This window comes from Gymnoscopelus microlampas, assembly GCF_963454915.1.
Source record: "Gymnoscopelus microlampas genome assembly, chromosome: 19".
Taxonomy (NCBI): domain Eukaryota; kingdom Metazoa; phylum Chordata; class Actinopteri; order Myctophiformes; family Myctophidae; genus Gymnoscopelus; species Gymnoscopelus microlampas.
Window position 1 is genome coordinate 17199455 of NC_139956.1, and position 20488 is coordinate 17219942.

The window sequence follows — 20488 nt, forward strand, 5'->3', positions numbered from 1 at the left end:
GGCAGCTGCAGAATCAAGTACTGTATTTAACAATGCTGTGTAATAAACATCGATAAAGTGTATGTTTTTCATGTTTACCAATCAAGCACATTTTATATTGTTTTCTTTATACTTTTGCACTTTGAGAAATAATAAACCAAGGGTGTTACTGCATGTCGTTAAAGATAGAGAAATCCATTGTAGGTTTGAGTCAAGTTCAAAGAGCATTAGGTTTGTAGGTTAGGTTTGCAGGAATGCCATAACTGGGTCACTGTGACACGCCAAAACATTTAATGTCACATTGATCATTTGTAGAAATGTAACTCGAAAACTAAATTCAGCTGGTTGTTTATTTACAGAAGCGTTCTATTCCACTATAGAGCATGTTTAAGGACATGTTCTTAGAAGTGGGGCAGAACAGACAGTTTCCTTCGTTTTTCCAGATCACCTTTTAATCTTGAATTCTTGTGCATAACAGAATGCCATTAATAACAGAGAATTCAGTACTTCCAAAGCTGCTGCATGCAAGTGCAGTACTCATGGACAATAACTCTGCATTAGTGAGGTCAGGTCTGATGTTGCTTTATAGGAGTCCCTTTAGAGTTCTGCCATTCCTTATAACTCATTATAAATGAGTTTATGGACATTCCTAAAAACACTTCCCATAACACTAACTAAGGGTACCAATGAGGGCAGGCAAGACAAATGATAGTACAGGACCATACCAGTCTAAACTCCTCAGCTTAGGCCATATAGGCCTATCGTACATACAGACCATGCTCAAATACTTAACGGAAGAAATGGGCTGTGCAAGAATCTGAATTTTGTGAAACTGCAGGAACCCTGGCCTTTGGTCACTGTGTAAACCATAGCATGTGACCCTTAATTCCCAGTGCCGGGTAGTTGAAGGTAGTCTCCTGGCACACCACAGTCCTCAGTCTATAAACGGATCATAATCTCAACCAAACACATCTCTGCTGTCCAACCAAAGTGTGATATGTTACACCTACCTGATATCCCCGGGTACAGTAGGTGTACAGTATAAAGCAATGTTGAGTAATTATGGTTGTCAAACATGAGGTTCAGTTTTTTTTTTTTTACATAAATGGTAATGATCATATTGTTTTTTGCTTTGTTCAAGTCGAGAATGGTGAATAATAGCTATATTGTAAGTTTGGTTTATTTATTAACCTTTATTATGATCTTGGCAACATTTACATAATGCGCTGACTCTTTCAACAGCAATTATTGTTTCGTCAAGCAGGGAGACTTACCTATTCTTTTTCACACGTGCCTTGGCAAGTGTTCAAAGCCAATACCATTACTAATGAGCTACTGTGGTCTTTTTTAAAACGGCATTATTCTGTAGGTTCCTTACGGCCAATGGTTCCCTTTCCCACAGGAAAAATTGTTTAAGCTAGTGCAATGTACCATTATTATTATGTACGCACTGATGGAATTGTAATGTGATATAGCAAAAAGCTTCACATTTGAGGGTCACTGTTTTGAAATCTTCTGTAATTTCACATTCTTTAGCATGAGAATCAATGCTTTATTTTTTATTTTTGTATACTTGACAGTATTTCATAAAATTTGTAGTGAAGCCTCAAAACATTTGTTACCCATAATCCAAGCCAAAATCCCAACCTGCACCCAACGAAAACTGATGATGATGATTTGTGTCTGTCTTAACTTGAATACGATTTTGTAACCATATAAGATTATATTATATGATTGTTGTACTAATAGGAAAATGTTATGAACACTTACTAAACACTACGCTCACTGGAAATGTGTTGCCATTGTGTTTTCATTTCTAAGTGCTTTGTCCATTAGTACTTTACATGAGCATTGATTGCTGACAGTAACACTAATGTTACATCAAAAGAGTTAGAGCAGCCAATCTGATCTCATAGATACTGTAGAAGATCCTTTTGTATTATTTAGGACAGGAGCCTCCTGTGGTCTGTGGATATGTTGTTGTGCTCCTTTCTCTCTCTTAAGTATTATTTCAACTGATTTGGGTACACTTTCTGCAGTGGTCAAAAACAATCCTAATATAGCTAACACTCCATAGCTAACAAGGTCTGCCGCAATATTATTAAATTCATAATTTTATATTTTTTTATGATGACTGTAGCTTCCCTCCAGTTGACAGATACGTTTCTTTTCTTTTACAGACATTTATTAAATGCCGTGAGAACTGAATAAACATAAATACAGCATACAGATTAATTCGGTATCACATTTCTCAACAAACAAACAAAACATACAAAACCATACAAACAAATACTCTGGCAACAATGATTACCTCATTGGCCGCATCAAATTATAAGGGGGAAACAATCTTGAGGTCTTCTTCTTTTATCTTAACTTAAACAGCTCTTCTTTAACATAAATGTCTTCTTTAAACTCTTTAACTTATACTCTCTTTTCTCTCTTTAAACAGCATCACACTCGACATCAGAGCAGAATGACTGACTCAGCCCCTGCTCTGGTGATTAACCAAATCTAAACCACCCTTGCTGATTACTTGATTGACTGATCTGACTCAGCTGCCAGGTCACTGTGACCCTAGACATCTAAGCAACTCAAATACACAGCATTAACAAAGAGCACAATCCAAACATGAATTGACCAAACAAAAGCATTGTGAATTCTTAACTTATTCACTTATTTATAATAATATGAACTTTAATCATGATGGCAGCTACAATGACGTTGATAGACTTAATTCTAGACTTAAGTCTATCAACTGTGTTTCAAGGACAACAGATCTAATGAGTTGTGGGAAAATGGCTTGGAAGTTGAACTTGATACCGAGATACTGGTCAGATTGCCTTTGAATCTGCTACGAAAATATTTTCATGTAATGGAGTCAGAGAGAGACAGTACATAGTATTACACAGAACTACAGCGTATCCCTTACTGTCTAAACAGAATTGGACCTTAGTTATCTCCCTTAGGCTATGTGTGAAGTGTGAAAAAGAAGTGGGAACTTATTATTGTGTTTGGAAATGTCCTTTGATATCCAGATACTGGAAAACATTACAGAGCATAGCTCAATTTTCCACACACCACTATAGAGAGAACTAGGATTGTTTCTCTTGGATTTACTTATGGGACAGTTGTCTTTATCCACTAGGTACACATGTACACAGGTATAGAAAACATTAAAGGTTTTATTTAATATAATAACCTACCTTTCCTTGATAATCTTCTTGATGATTCTAATGCAGAAAGGGCTTCACTTTCGTTTTTCGCAAATTAGTAATAAGTCATATACCGTTGACATATTGTACATATTAATATATGTAATTATAAGCACTAATAATTATTCATAATGCTTTATAACAATAATCACAACACGTTATAAATCTTTTTATTATAATAATTGATGTCACTAGTTTTTCCTCCCTTTTATGTCTCATGGTTGAAAATATCTATACAATATTGTAAGAAAGAAAAAGAAAGAAAGGAAGATACTCTTACAGACCCTCTATGCAAAAATAATAGAATGGTGCCCCCTACTGGGTATTTCAAATATTGACATTACAATCAAACACAGATGATTAAAGGAAGGTGTGTAATTGAAGTCCAAAATACAATTTATCAGCCTACTAGCTATTTATTCAGTACAACATTTATTGATGTGGATTCACCAGAGTTTAGCACCTCTACTCTAAATGACTGTCTATTTGTTTGCTCGTCTGACTGTGTACTGGTGATGTTGGCTTGGCTGAACTACTGTGTCTGGAAGTATAGTGGAACATCTATTATGTCACAATGTTCTTTACAGGGTTGACGGTTTTGTGAATAATGTTTTTTTTTTATGTCTGTTAAGCTGTGTGCAGATATCATTGATTAGTCACAGGTTACAAGTAATGTGCACTTATGTAGGCTACTTGGACTGTGCTATTAGGCCTACATTTTCAGATTGCAGCATTGTACCCTTACATCATATTAAAATCCCCCTGCTTGGATTTAGATAGTTATAATCTCTTTTAATATGGACATTTTTTATGCAGTAAATAACACGGTAGAATGTAATTAAGTTGCCTTTTTAAATATATGCAATACTTGCATTTTCCAGCTGGTTTAAATAGGATAGAATAGATGATTATGAATGTAAATGTCACTCTAATTAGTTAACATCATGGTTCATGCATATGAAAGCGGGCCAGTGTAGTTGTAGTGGTTATTTTAATGATAACAAAGTGTTCATCATGTTACTCTGTTGAACAAGTTTAGGCCCATTAGACCCATCAACACAGTATCTCCCATCTGTGCATTCTGTCTGAGAATTATGTGTAATCATTTGGATGGTGGATATTAAATATAAGGTCAAATGGCCACATTATGAGGTGTGATGTTTAAAACCTTTAAAAAGTTGAACTCCCACTACTACACAACAAACCGTATACTGTATCAATGTTCCCTATTAGGGCAGAATATAATCTCTAAAAGTATGCTGTCATATGACATGATATTTGTATTGGAGTCTGGAGAGACAAATTGTCTTATCTGTTGTACTTTGGACTGTTTGCAGGTGCCCAGTTTGAATCTAGGCTGTAACAGTAGAAAGTGATACCTTCCATTCAGCTCACCGCTTGTGCAAACTAGTAGGATCAAACTAGGAGGTTGAACAAGCAGTGCTGAAAACTGTTTCGATCTGTAGCTGATTTCACCAGGTAAGTGTTGTACCAGGAGCCAAGTACATTTACAGTTTGATGTTATTACACTGTGAAATATAACAGTCTGACAGGTAATAGCATGAGATGATGTGTCATGATTTCCAACATGTCTGTCTGTCTGTCTGTCTCTCTCTCTCTCTCTCTCTCTCTCTCTCTCTCTCTCTCTCTCTCTCTCTCTCTCTCTCTCTCTCTCAGCCATGACTAAGGCAAAGCCCCAACCAGAGGCCCAGCATGCGGAGCCAGAAGGTCCAGATGGGGGCTATGGCTGGGTGATGGTGGGGGCCATGTTTGTCAGCTACATGCTGGTGTTTGGTGTGATCCGCAGTTTGGGGGTTTTCTTTGTGGAGTTTGTGGAGTACTTTGAGGAGAGCGCCCAGGCCATCTCTTGGATCAGCTCCACAGGACTGGCAGCAGTGCAGTTCTTCAGTGAGTTCATGTCTCATTTACCTGTAATTGTGTAAGTATTTATGAATAATTAACATCTTGTTTGTCAAGAGATCACTCTGTCAAGAGTGACCCCTCTGGCCCCTAGCAATGTCCGTGTAAACTGACATGGTGGATAGTGTAACTGCTAACTGTGTGTGTGTGTGTGTGTGTGTGTGTGTGTGCGTGCGTGCGTGCGTGCGTGCGTGCGTGCGTGCGTGTGTGTGTGTGTTTGTTTTCCAGGTCCGCTGGCCACAGCACTGTGTAATGCGTATGGTGCCAGGCCAGTAGTAATGGCAGGGGGCTGCCTCACTGGACTGGGCCTCATACTGGCCTCACAGGCCAAATGTCTCATACATCTCTACCTCACTATGGGTGTCATTACAGGTAGTGCATCACTCTTTAAAACAGTACAATATTAATGTGTTAATGTTAACCTGTGGCAAATTGGTTCATTATTGTGGTTGTAGAAGTCAGTGAACAACCTATTCATGAATCAGGTGATGCCGTCAAAATATATACAGAAAAGTAAAAACAAAGACGGACTCTATTAATGGTGTGTGTGGGCTCCCTGTCTATGGAGCCCCGGAGTGAGAGAAAAAAAAGTATACTGAGGCCACATTTGACTATATTATTGAGTGATCAAAATAGTATTTTGTGGCCCACATTTTTGTCTCCACCAGGCCGAAGGCGTGGCCGTACAATATTTAGTCAATAATAAGTTACTGTGTGTGCAGTTTATGAACAAAGCCAAATTCAGTGTTCAGTGGACAAGCCCCACTATACAGGAAAGATAGGGACAGAACATCACACCCCCCCCTCTCGGTCTCTCTCTTCTAGGTTTGGGCTGGTCACTGGTGTTCACACCAATGATGGCCACAGTGATGCGCTGCTTCACACGCAAACGCTCCCTAGCTTTGTCACTGGGATCCACAGGCAGTGGCATCGCCTGCTTTGTTGCTACCCCCCTCTTCCAGCTGTTGGTGGATACTTACACCTGGCGGGGGTCTCTGCTCATCCTCGGGGGGCTCAGCCTCAACTTGGTGGCCTGCGGTGCACTTATTCGTCCCCTGGGAGGTTCTAAGGTAGTGGCTCAGGTAGGGCAAGTTGTTAGGCTAGGTTTATTTTAGTATTCAAAATCCTATCACTAACTAAATAAAATGTAGACGGGGAATTGGTTATTAAAAGGAATAACCGAGTTGGAATATAACTCCCATCATCTTGTTCTACATCGCACAGCTCCTGAGATAAGACTGATTATGTTGGCTACTCTTGACCTTGATTGTGATCTTTATCTTTGACATTTTCCTTTATCTTTGACCTTTTCAAGTTTTATGACAATCCGGTCATCTGATCTCTAGTTAGTTTATTCACAGACACAGACAGCAGCGATTATAATACCCTGTCACGTATTGCTGTGGATAGGATAACCATTTGGAATACATACACATTGATTATCCAAGTCTTAAACCTTATTTATACGTAGTTGTGCGATCTACAGCTATCTCACAACGCATCAAATGAGCTATATCCGGTGCACGACACGATGCGCAACCAAGTATAACAATTAGCTCGTTTCTGATAAGTTAGTCAAGGTATTCTGAGGTCTCTTCCTTAAAGGTGTTGAAAGAAGAGAAACTAAAAACAAACCTGAAATGAAGCAAACACTGTTAAGCAAACAAAATGGACCCTTCAAATGTTTTGATGATGACTGGTGTCAGGATAAAGGTGAACTTTTAAATCTGCATCAACTGTACAGGTGAGAATATGCAAGTTATTGCTTAAATATATAATGAAATGTAAAATGTGCCTTCTCCCCCTCTCATCTTCCTTCCAGGCAAAGACAGATTCCAGATCTTCAAGTTCTGCCTTCCTGTGGAAGGTCTACTCCTACCTGGAGCTGTCGTTGCTCTTCGAGAGGCCTTTTGTCACCTACTGTGTGGCTGTCACTCTCCTCAACACTGGCTACTTCATTCCTTACATCCATCTGGTAGCCCATGCCCGCCAGGTGGGCTTGTCCGAGTACCAAGCTGCTTTCGTCATCTCTGCCACCGGCATCACTGACATAGTGGGCCGCATAGTGTCGGGATGGTCCGCGGACCTGGGCAAGATGCGTTTGATTCACTGGCACACTCTGTGGACATGCCTGACAGGCACGTTTATTGTGATGCTGCCCATGGCGACCCTGGGAGGTTCCTACGCAGGTCTGGTTGTGTCCAGTCTGGCATATGGCTTCTGTGCAGCAGCTCTGAGCCCAATAATTATCACTGTGGTACCTCAGATTATAGGCATGGATCGCATGGTGGGAGGCCTGGGGCTCCTGATGATTATCGAAAGCATTGGCGCACTCCTGGGGGCTCCACTGTCAGGTGAGTGCACAATTGTGGTTTTCTAACTATTCAGTGAACGATTTAATTAAACATAATTCATGGAAGGGCTGTCTGTGTGACATAGAGGTAAAACACCATCCACCACGCAGAGGCCCAGGCTTGATTCCTAGCAGCGGTACCTCTGGCTTGGCTGGATGATCCAGAGACACAATTGGTATAGGTGGGCAGCCAACCAGATTGTTCTTCTCATTGCACTTTTAACTCATACTTCCCCCAGGGATAATCTAGAATTAGAGCCTACAGGTGGATGCTGGCTTACAGGGGTGATGAAATACCGAAATGGAGAGCAGCAGCAATAAGCAGTTGTATTGGTTGTGTGTGCAGTGAGAAGTGTGTCACGCATCTAGCCGTGTGACTTGCTCCATCGTCTTTGATGGGAGACATTCAAAGCATCTGTTATACAAGCTCCAAGGCCAAACAACAAAACATAAAGATGTAAACTTTAGAAAAACAAATGTTTAGAGATAGATCTAAAATGAAAAGAACGATCCAACAAAACAAAGAGATCTAATTATTTTGAGAGCCAAATATAATAAATGATCTGCTGATATAGCTGCAGGAATGCTTCATCTGAGTTTATATTACTGCACATGTGCTGTATAGTTAATAGGGGCACTTCATTATATAGTTAGTTAGTTAGTTAGTTAGTTACGCTGCGTGCATATGTGTGGCAAATCATCGTAATCACTTCTGTCTGTGTGTTTGTGTCTGTGTGGTCAACCAATAGATGGATTCTCATGACAGTGATGATCAGTAGGCTACCCTGAAAAAATGATTATCTTTTGAGTCAAAAAGGCCAAAGGCCAAGGTCAACAAACATTACTAAATGTATCATAATCTGTCAACATGATTGTATGATGCCCCTAGAGGCCCGAAAAGGTAAAGCAAATATTTATTATTTTACATTTTGGAAAAAACAGCCAAGAAACTTGCAATGTGAGGGGTTAAAGATTAAGGTAAAATATTTGAGGCATCTCTAAGGTAAAATATATGAGGCATCTCTCTTTCCTCCTGCTTTTCTTCAGTCCAATAATCTCTTCCTTCTCTCACTGGTTCTCATGTCATCTGTTTTCTCACTCTTCAAAGGATTCCTCAAGGACTATACTGGCAGCTACCTCGCCTCCTTTGTGATCGCTGGTTGTTCCCTCATTCTGGGGGCCCTGGTCATCACCACTCTGCCACACTTCTTCTACCGCACAGACCCGCCCCCTCCTCGGAAATGTTCCACTGACAGCAAAAAAGAGGCTGAAAGCTCAGCATCTGGACTGATGGATAATCCTGCCCCCAACCCGGATAAACCCGACCCTTTGGAGACGATTTCCTATTCAGAAACCCTACCAAACTGTGCTGAAACAGTCCCACATCAGAATCACAGTTTGTGCTCCAAAACTAAAGCAGGAGATGAAGAATTAATGTGAGGGACTGAATGGCCTATATGACCTAGTGAATGTAAATGTGCATCAGCACATAATAATCATGTTTGGGACCATATTGCTTAAGTCCAACAGAGCCTTGTTAATGTACTTCAGTTGCATTAATGTGCACTACCCTTACTGTACATGCAACCACCTGGGCCAAAGGTAGCCATTACAACACCTGCAACAAGGTAAATGATTGGACGTTTTCTCTTTTTTTATTATTTGTTTAGGTATTTCCATCTTATTAAACAATAGAGAAAGGAAAAGGGGCATACAAACGTGTAGATTCAAAACACAGGTCACTAGCTGGATTTGAATCCAGGATGTTTTGGTGTGTGTCCTGTCCATACTGTATGAATGTGATGTACGCACAAACTGGTTGAGCGACCAGCGAGAATGTCTGCAGAGTGCAGACCTGTATCTTTATGCCTCTGCCTGTTGGAGAGGGGCTTCAGGCTTCCTAGCACAGCCCTGCTCAGACTCACATCTTGGATCGTATGACATAAGGAAATGTGTAACCTATAGGGCTCGCCTCACACTCCCTGAGTCACTACATATCCTAGTAGCCTACTTGTGGGCACTCATATATCACATGCACATGACTTACAGTAGCACATCACTGCAGGCCTTAGTGTGCTTACAGTACATATGCACTGCAGGTTGGCATATAGGCCTACTACTATAATCTACAGTGCACAAGTTGTTGGGTTGAAAAGACATCAAGAGTTACAAGTGGAGAACATCGGGTGAGTTTTTAACATGGTGGTGCCTTGTTAGGTGCAGCAAAAGATTACAACGTTTAGGGTGTCACAACCCGGCCCGTGGGCCATGACAAATGGAGGACACAATGGCAGTGCTTAAAAGTAATAGTGATTCATTAACAAAATAACTAAATGAATGCTTTACAAAAGGTATGAGGTGTGTAATTCAGTAATCAGTAGTGTCAGCAATGTATGGATGTGTGTTCAATGTAGTGTGGGGTGTTGTAAAGTGTGTGAACTCAGTCATAAGGCAAAGAAACAAAAGGGTGCTGTCATCTGGTGAGGGAAACCTAGAATGGCTGCCACCCACTCTTATATGCGAACAGTCTTCTCCCGGGTGGTTGAAGCCAGAAGGCACCAAGCGAGCTGAGACAGAGCGCAAACGTCGAGGCACAGACGGCTGTGTTGTTGACGGACAACGGATGATGAGAAACAAAAATACAACGGATGCACGCTTATGAGAAACAAAAATAAATATTCACTACTACGACTACTTTTGTATTTGACATTTTTCAATTTCTCTAAATATTATAAACTTTCACATATCGCGTATGAAAAGGCTACTATGGGCTACAGTGAAGTCGGACCGAATGACTGAAACGTTTTTTCTTTTTTTACTCTTGGTGTGGGGATTATGTTATGAAAGAAGAGAAATTGCAACTGCTATTAGTCCATGGGAAACCATAAACCTACATCTAAATGAGTTGCCATATTTACATATTAACATTGAAACTCCGCAAGATATTCCTCTACACTTATTTAGTGAGAACATTGCTCCTCCTGCTGCTGAGCATCTCAGCACTAGCATTACTCCTGCCTGCCCCTGCCGCCAGCCCCGCCCCTCACCCCCTTCTGGCTTCAACCACCCGGGAGAAGACTGTTCGCCTGTTATATAGGGCTCCAGGGAGCATTGATCAGGTGCTCGCAATGCACCTAATGAGGAACCCCAAGTTGGCCGACGCCTATAGGATATCTGTGAGAGATAGAGACACATAGGGGAGTACACCATACAACCACACAGGCCCTGCAAGCCAGGCCAAGGGGCCGTGACAAGGGCCACTTAGGGGCCTTTGTCAGGTCTAACATAATTCTTCACTTTGATAAGAATGTTTTTTTTTATGGTTATTGTACTAATGGTATGGGATGTCTAACTAAAATACTAATCATTGAAAATGTGTTTGCCATTGATGTTTCTAAATGTCCTTTAAATGAGTACTGCAGGCTGATAGTGACACTAATGTTACTTCAAATTGCTGTTATAGTTAGCAGCTGATCTGATGGAAGACATATTTATCTGAACAAAGCACTATGGTGGCCCCTACTGGAAATTGTAAAATATTGCAACCACAGCTTTGGGTTAACAGTATTTTTTAATTCATGGTATATACTGCTGCATGATGTATACATTTTGTTAAGTACCGCTTATACAGTTAATAACTGCACCACTTACACAAGGAGGAAGTGTACAACTGAATTTTATTTGTTCATTAGATACAAGTCTACAGCATCTGGTATCTGAGACTAAATAAAAAGGAAACAATATAATATAAAATAAAATAATCCATAATTAAAACAATACTTTAGAAAAGGTAGGTCCACAATTTGACTCCAAGCGTCAAATGGAACAAAATGCATTTCCCTTACAAAAAAACAGAAAAAAACATAAGGTAGGAATTATGGACAGATTTCTGGTGTTAACCACTGGCTACACATAAAGACACCACATGCTGCTCTCTCATTTAACTATTCCAATGTTCCCACTTGGGCAAATTGTTCTCATCTTACGAGTAAACACAAAGAATTTACTGTTGGATTGTTCCGCCCCAATGAAGTCAACACCAGCTGAGCTATGAGCTAACATGTGGCTGGTGTCCAAGTTTGTGTGTGTGTGTGTGTGTGTGTGTGTGTGTGTGTGTGTGTGTGTGTGTGTGTGTGTGTGTGTGTCTTTATGGCTACACGGAAACCCCAAAGGCATGTACCACCACGTTTCTAATGTGTATGTTGTGCATGCTTGTAAGTGGCATGCTTGAAAGCAGATGTGTAGGACGTATGCGGGAAGTATGAGCGTGGTACACCAGCGCACAGGGCTCACGGCAGAAGGTTAGCTCTTGGGGTCCATGCTTCGGCGTTTCAGCTTCTCCGGGTTGTTTGAGGCCATGTGTGAAAAGTCCCTGAAGATATCCTGATATGTGTCATCACCTGTAAAAGACACGAGGAAAGACCTGGAAGTTAACATTATAGTTCAAAACAACGTCCGCCATATTAAAACTAATTGCTACTGATGTCATGAGGGGATGCCCCTAATACATGCCAGAAACACATATTGGGTTTTAACCCACTGTTCAAGACACCAGAATGTAAAAAAAACGTAATTATGGTCTGTTCCGCACTGCATGGTATAGATAAGAAAAGATAATGAAGATGGTCCTTTTGTACTGTTTTCTTTCATGTAACCTCAGACGTAGCACAGCCTACTCACAACATATACACAGCATACACATAATGCATCCATTCAAAGCCTGTAATTTGTTGAGTGCAAACTATCTTATGAACTATTTAAAACTCTCTAGCCCTAAGGCAAAAAAAGCATACAGACATGAATAAACAAACACACACACACACACACACACACACACACACACACACACACACACACGCACACACACACACACAGTACCTCATAAGATGCAGTGGGGGGCACACTTTGCAAGCAGATGAGACCAGTTGGAGCGACTCAGTGGACAGAGGGCATAGGCACGTGCACGGTGCATGAGCAAACACACACACACACACACACACACACACACACACAAATAAAATGACAAAGCACAGCACATCAAATACTGACCAGCAGTGTGTACTGTGTTCCAAGCAGACAAAAAAAAGCATAATTTGTCCATTCCTTCATGAGAGAAGTGTTTTTTATTTCAGTTGACTAGTGTTGACAAAAAACTCCAATTTCAGTTTACCTCATAGGAAGCAGAGGAGGGGCCTTAGCCCCTGGGAGTTCTCATGGAAGAATGGATGGGTTGCAGCATGAAAACATCGCCCAGTAACAATAACAACAACGTTGTGAAGAACACACAACATCAACCTCGGGTTCAAGGCCGACAGCAGTAAGCTCTTTGAAGCCTGATTTATACTTTGTCAAACGACTGTGTCCGGTGCTGAAAACACCCGATGTACAAGCTCACAACTGAGCTTGTAGATTGGCTATTTTAGTATAAATTAGGCATTAGAATTTGTTGGCAGCTGTCCGTCCGTAGGCAGGATTCAGTGTGAGCTTCTAATGCAGTGGTTCTCAACCTTTTCAGGCGGTGACCCCCCAAAATAATCATATTTGAACTGGGGATCCCCTGCCCTGACAAGCACTAGGAGTTGAAGCATTACATTTTGTTTGACTCTTCATAAATATTGTGAAAATAGCTGTTCCGAGGCTATGTGAGCTTGTAGATCAGCAATTTTCAATTTCTCTTTCTTATATTATTTGACAATTTGACCAATGTTTTTTTTAGGTATTAAAAAGGTCTTAACAGTCCTTGTCACTTTACTTTTCACCTGGGGACCCCCCAAAATCATGTGGGGACTCCCCTGAGGGTCCCGACCCACAAGTTGAGAACCACTGTTCTAATGAACAAATCGTCTGTGGCCATTAAACGGGTCAAACTCATCACTATTCACAGAATAGCGGGAAAATACAAAATAATTGCATCCTTGAGAACCAAAAATATGCATTCAAGTTACCTTACTGTGTCATGCATTGAATAAGACAATTCAATGTACTTCTATATAGCACAAAAATGAATGGAAAAATATCTATATTCCCAAAGGTGGCCTGCACACTGTACTGTTCTGTACTTTACATAAAGTACATTATAAAGATCACAGCGATGCTGCACAGTAAAATCCTCTGGGTTCATTTAACGCTGTAACCCTTGCCGAGCCCTGAGTCCCATAGGGCAGGAGCCTATCTCCTGTTTCTGTAGCGTGAGGCAGCTTGATGTACAAGTACACCCCCCTGGACATGACGCTAGTATGTCGCAGGGACTTACCCCCCCCCAATCCAATTTAACACTGACAATGCAAAGATGTATCATGTTTACGCTCTCAAAGTAAAATGAACACTGAGGATTTATACTGTGTATATATATTAGAAAACAACAGGCCTATTGTAGGCTTTTTATATATTTTGAACATCACGACATGCCCTTTGTAAGTTGTAGTATGCAGAGACTCTGTTCATAAAGTGTATGTTGTACATGCAGAGACTCTGTTCATAAAGTGTATGTTGTAGTATGCAGAGACTCTGTTCATAAAGTATATGTTGTAGTATGCAGAGACTCGGTTCATAAAGTGCCAGACATTTGTTCTTCTGCAAAGTGCAATGTGGAGAGTCCCTTTTACGCCCTTTTGTCCCAAGACATTGTACTGTTTTTGTTATTTGACCCCCCCACCCATTGTACAGAATCTCTGGGAAATCCATCTCAAGCCCTTCTTTACAAGCATCATATTTCCGAGTGCAAATTCCCTTTCTCTGTTTGTCTAACTGAAATACAAGCCTCTTCTAGACTCGTAATCATGAGTGTTTGACAGAGTTTATTTCACCGACTGATGAGGCTGAAGAAAGGCCATTGTTCAGCATTGTGTTTATGTGATGGGGTCCAGCTTGAACAATGCCCATCCCTCAGCCTCCATCAACTCCACCAACCCCACCACCCCCCACTACTGTGCCCACCCACTAATATGGTTCTTTAGAGCCTGCAGGCTCTTCCTGGTTTGGCCCACTGCACTCCCTGTCCCGCCCCCTGAAGACCCACAGCCCTGAACCCCCGAGAGACCTGATTGGCCGTACGCTCCGTCCATCTCCCTCATCTCCTTGTTCATCTTGGCGATCCGCAACCTGTTAGGAATGACAGGATAAGAAAAAAATATGTTTCAAAAATATGCTGACAAAAAGTTACCGTCAATCATTGTTGACCTATTATCGGGAGCCGACCTATGTTCCCCAGGTCCTATGTTTTTCAGGGTCCTATGCTCCCCATGTCAATATTCTGTCAACACACATTACCCCGTAGTGTCTGTTTACATTATGTATCTAGCTAACTAGCTAGCCTGCCAACATTACCTAGCCTAATGTGCATGTCGTTGTCAAGTACTATATGCAATTTCGAAACAGTTGAAAACCTATTCCTTCCACCACGGCTTGCCAACTCTAATGGGGAGCGGGCACTCGCTCGGGCACGCCTCATGAGCCTCGAGTCCTTGCTGTCATTGCTGTCAGCCCTCCTCTGCCTTGTTGTCAAGTGATGTAAAACTCACAGCGATGGAGGCATGGTTTGCATAATATGTAGAACTGGGGAATGTACGTAGGACCCTGGGAACATATGAACAGTGGTGGAAAGTACTGTACTTAATTACAGTACTTGAGTAAATTAAGTACTTTTACTTTACTTGAGTATTTCCATTTTTCAATACTTTATAATTGTGCTCCACTGCATCTCAGAGGCAAATTTTTACTCCACTACAATTATTTGAAAACTGTAGTTATTAGTTCCTTTGCAGATTTAAATTATTATTACAAAACATACATTGATGCCAATACCTTTGTTCTTTTATTCAAGTAAAGTTTTGAATACAGGCCTTGTACTTGTAACAGAGTATTTTTAAATTGTGGTATTGATACTTAAAAGAATAAGTAAAAGAATCGGAGTAGGCCTACTTATTCCACCACTGCATATTATGACCCTTTGTCATGTTCCCACATAAGACCCTGGGCTACATAGGGCCCTGGAAACATAGGGATGACCCCATGTTATGTCCCATAACCAACACACACACACACACACACACATACACACACACGAACAACGCTTACAGGGTGACAATGTCGGCGTTGGCGTTCTCCACTGCGATTGTGATGGGGTCGTTTTGGTTCTTGTCTTTGGCGTTTTGGTCCGCTCCTCGCTTCAAGAACAGACATACTAACCTGGAAGAGCACAGAGATGAGCGTTAAGTGTGTGTGTGCGTGTGCGTGTGCGTGCGTGCGTGCACGCGCGCGTGTGTGTGTGTGTGTGTGTGTGTGGGTGTGGGTGGGAGAGGGGGGACTATTGGGGGGACAAACCACACAGCACTATTCTGTGTGGTTGGAATTCTAAAATATCTTCAAGTTAAACACATTGTAACAGTATTCTAAAGGGAGAATGAGCCCTTTTGCATGGCTTCAATTATCGAGAAAGACAGTAGGGAAGCAGTGTACACAGCAAAAACCTGAGTGTTAATTTAACTCAGAGCACCAAACTTTGTCCCCAGATAACGTGTGGTTTAACTAGTGCAAATGGAGGTGCGTACCCGCCTCAACGCATTTGCACCCTGTGCTTTTGACCATGCGCCGTGCGCCATAGATCGTCTGAATAGGGCCCAAAGAGTGGATCTGTAGTTAATGATCATGTTTTTGCAGTGTAGGGAAGGGACGGCACAGCTGGGAGCTTCAGTTACACAAGTGTAACTGAAGCTCCCACATTTTATTTGTTCCCAAACAAAGTGGGTCGGGACCCAAGTTTTGGTCGCAGGCCCATTTTTATGGGTCGAGAGTAAACAGTCCCCTATTTTTGGTATCCTAAGTTTTTTTCTTAAAAAACTAAATCCCCCAAAATATTCAACTTTTCATCAATTAAATACAGAAAAACAAATCTAATAAAAATTCATAAATGAATAAAAACAAAAATCCAATAAATTCCATAAATTAGGAAAAACAACTTTTCATAAGTAGTGGAAAATAGCCCATCTACAAGCTCAGGACCTTGTAGATCGGCTATTTTCACTAATTTGGGTCCCGGAGAGACTCTCTCTTTTCTCCTTTGGGTCTCGAGCTAAAATGTTTGGGAACAACTGTTATAGTGTGTGTGTGTTTACCCTGTGTGACCCAGTGTGGTGGCATGGTGCAGAGGTCCTCTCCCGTTGCTGTCAGCCTGGTTGACATTGGCTCCGTTCTGTAGCAGGAACTCACAGGCTGCCAAAGCATTCTGGTTGGGGGCCACAGCACACAGGAGAGAGAGAGGATAGCATCACTCCTGTAATACTTTCATATTCTCAATGATGTAAAAGCCCTTTCCAGATACATTCTATGCACGAACGGTGCACAAATCAAGTTTATTGTTGTTATTATGTACAATCTTCAATGCATCAATGCATTTAGATAGAATCACATTACAAAGACAGACACATACACATACATACAGCAATGATTAACATTTACTGTGGCACACTCATCTCACATCAAGCATTAGACATACATACAATCTCCCTCCATCCCTCTCTCTGTCACACACAGAAGGAGTGATAAAAGCCAAGATGTTGTCAAGCGCGGAAAGAGTGAGTGTGCTACAAGCTATCTTCTCTCTCTCTCTCTCTCTCTCTCTCTCTCTCTCTCTCTCTCTCTCTCTCCAATGCCTCACCCCTGAGACGGCCTGTATGAGTGGGGTGCTGGACTCTTCAGCCACGTTGACCCAGTTGACGTTGGCTCCGTGGGCCAAGGCGTCGGCCATGACGGGGAAGTTCTGCAGGGCCGCCGACCGGTACAACAGCGCCCCTGGGTGGAGACCACTAAGGTCCTCGTCGCTGTCCTCCTCTGGGGGCGGGGGGACATGGACAGGGGGACATGGACAGAGTCTGTTCATCAGGTAGCCGCGTTTTGTGAAGCATGCCGCAGTTCTTGACATCACCCGTGTTCTCCCATTAAACTTATTTTAAATAGCATAGATAAACATACCTGTCAACATTAGGCTGTGAATAAGAGGGAGATTTTCAGCAAATGGCCTACTATGATCTTCTTCTTATTGTTTTCTTATTTCTTAAGTGAAAAGTACGACAGTGTAGAAGTAAAAGTCCTACAGTACATTCAGAATTTGACAAAAGTACTACGGATCAAATACAGTATATACTTAAAGCACCAAAAAGTAATCACTATGCAGAATGGCCCATTTCAGAATAATATTATCATATTAAGTGTGATGCATTAATATAGTTGATGTTGCAACTTGCAGCTGGTAAAGCAGGGGCATATTTTCAACTGCAGACATCATCTATTTTTTCATCCAAATGTGTGCCTCTGTGTGCACCTGTTTGTATACCTGTGTGTGTGCATTTTATCTCACCTATGTGAAAGCCTGTATTGTTCTTTTGGACAAGGTCACTGCTGCTTAGCCCTAAGGAGAGAGAGAGAGAGAGAGAGAGAGAGAGGGGGAAAGAAAGAAAGAAAGAAAGAAAGAAAGAAAGAAAGAAAGAGAGAAAAACAGTCATGTGATGTTCCTCTGGCGATTGTTTGTCCTGCTGTGAAACACACACACACACACACACACACACACACACACACACACACACACACACACACACACACACACACACACACACACACACACACACACACACACAGACACACACACACACACACACACACACACACACACACACACACACACACACACACTCAAGTAATACTAGCCTGGCGTAGCTAGACTATATCACTGCGTGGATAGTCTGGTGCTTCCATGAGGACGTTTTGTTTCCCAAGGGGCGGGATCAAAACAATGGCCCTCGACGCAATTGGTTAGACCTACAACCAACTACCAATTACAGTCGCCCATATTCGAATACTGGGCCCTGATTGGTGCCCCACATCTTCTGGGAGAGGAAATGGATTCTCTATGGAGCGGTGCCAGACCCAAATCGCAGAGTGCTTTTTTTTTTTACACTCGCAGATTCATCTGGTCCCAGGCTAAAGTAATACCCCTAGGTCTAGGGATTGTGCGTATGTGTTTTGTAGTGATGTCAGCAGGAGGGAGAGAGTGATGAATTGGACAAGTCAGTTATTCTCTCCTTAACAAACCATACAGGTTTTACGGCGCACACAGCGTACTGAACATCGGGTGCATTTCTCCTTTCCGACATGTCGCCTTTCCGACGTTGACGAACCCTATACCTAACCCTAACCCTAACCGCACGCGGAAGCCACTAGTCGGAGTGGTGAGATGTCGGAATGGAGAGTGAACACCCTGAACATCTGCCATGTCTCTCTCTACATGCACATGTCAGCCTTACAGCAATCTAGGAACCCATCTTGAGAGATTAGCCTTACAGTGGTTCTCAAAAGTTTTCTTGTCAAGGACCCCCAAATTAATATGTATTTGGTCAGGGACCCCCATTTGAAAATATTTGATGCCAGGGACCCCCATACAACATTTGTGTTAAATTCTACACATTTTTCACATATGTTTTTTTGGGGAAAATAGCAGACATAAGCGCACAAGGCATCACATCAGGACACGTTGTGAACTTGTAGATCGACTATTTTCAAATAGCTGCTGTATAGGGTTATGGTCAGGGGTGCACATAACATTTTAGGTCTGGTACGCAGAAGAGCACCTGGACATGTGACTTGGTGCGCATGGCGCCCGTCCCGTTTTGTCAACGGGGGGGGCCCGTCCCGTTTTGTCAACGGGGGGGGGGGGGGGGGGGGTTCAGCACGGTGCCCACCGGACAGTTTTGTCAACGGGGGGGGGGGGGGGGGGGGGGGGAACGATCTGCTTCTAAACTCCGCCGATTTTCGCCGCTTTTTTTCTCACGCTGTTAGATAAAGCCCACAAGGTTGGTGCCCTGTGCTGCTGCGCTGATTTTATCCGCCAGATTGGGACGTTCACGGCAAATTTTGCACCATTACGGTGCGTTCATCATCGGTGACGAGTGCCTCTAACAGCCGCTGCTGGCTGCGTGCACGCTGCGAGGCAATGCGGTGCGATGCGAGGCGACGCGAGTCATATCTCTACCCCTCCGCCTAATGGCTGTACATGGGGCCGACGGGTGCTTTAGAGTGATTGTGTGAGTGTGGCTTCAGGAAGTAAATTCCTAGCCTCGATCTCCAGGCTTTTATTTTTTAGTTTTGCTAAAAAATAAAAGCTTGGAAATTCCTGTCCCAGCTGTTGGTGCGCAAAAGCGCCTCGCGTTGCCTGATGTGGTGCGCATTTTTTATTTTGGGTGCGCATGCGCACCTGCGCACCAGTTATGTGCACCCCTGGTTATGGTGGTTAAACCAAATTTGATCCTATATTAACACATTTTGCTGGGGACCCCACTTTGAGAACCTCTGCCTTGGACCATGCTGGTACCTGTGAGACGGGGCAGGGTGGCACGGTTAGGCTTGGGTTTGAGTGTCGGTCGAGGCGTGCTGTGGTCCTGCGTGCCGGCCCGGTTCCTTTTGGCACTGGAACGTCGCAGTGGGGGGTTCCGTCCGGCCTCTGGAAGTTTCTGGATGAACTTCTTCTCCACGTACTTCGAGCGGATCCATGATTCCTTGTCACCTCTGAGAGATGGAGATTGAAAGAGCACAAGAGCGAGACAAGCGGGGGGAGAGAGTATTGCTTACTCACGTTATGCTACAGTCACTCACGAAACCTAATATCACCACAACAACATGCAACATGACAGCTCCTGGGGTAAAAACAAAAACAAACAGAGCTGGAGTTTCTGAGAACATTTCTAGCTTATCAGGTTTCAGATTGTTTCCACAACTTGCTTGTACAGCTGAGTACAAGAATGCTAACTCACACTGATAGCAAGATAACAATTATCCTTGTATTATTATCCTTCAGATGATAATAATAATAAAAAGGGGAAAGGAGTATTATGTTTAATTCAATAAAACAAAGGGTAATGAAAACCACAATCTGGAAATAGTTTGCATGGCAAATAGGTCATTTTCTTTCAACAATCAATATCCACTGCAGAATTCTGCTTTACTGTAATTTACTAAAAGTAAATGTCAATGTTTA

At 42.3% G+C, this 20488-nt stretch overlaps 2 protein-coding genes across 2 annotated transcripts in view; one reads left to right on the forward strand and one right to left on the reverse strand.

Moving 5' to 3' along the window:
- Positions 1–4870: 4870 nt before the first annotated feature.
- On the forward strand, positions 4871–8904 carry LOC311034393 (monocarboxylate transporter 13-like; the record flags this gene model as incomplete). Its single annotated transcript, XM_084042274.1, has 5 exons — positions 4871–5099; positions 5340–5483; positions 5937–6193; positions 6934–7465; positions 8573–8904. 5 exons carry the CDS (start codon positions 4871–4873, stop codon positions 8902–8904), a joined length of 1494 nt encoding a protein of 497 aa, XP_083898400.1.
- A 2220-nt stretch (positions 8905–11124) lies between these two features.
- Positions 11125–20488, reverse strand: part of acap1 (ArfGAP with coiled-coil, ankyrin repeat and PH domains 1) — a 29769-nt gene continuing 20405 nt past the window's right edge. The window contains exons 17-23 of the mRNA XM_084043107.1: positions 19826–20019; positions 17819–17869; positions 17120–17292; positions 16578–16687; positions 15541–15651; positions 14504–14565; positions 11125–11864 (exon numbers count right to left, since the gene is read on the reverse strand). Of these exons, the coding sequence (XP_083899233.1) occupies positions 11767–11864; positions 14504–14565; positions 15541–15651; positions 16578–16687; positions 17120–17292; positions 17819–17869; positions 19826–20019 (799 nt within the window). The 3' untranslated portion in view covers positions 11125–11766. The remainder of the gene's footprint in view (positions 11865–14503; positions 14566–15540; positions 15652–16577; positions 16688–17119; positions 17293–17818; positions 17870–19825; positions 20020–20488) is intronic.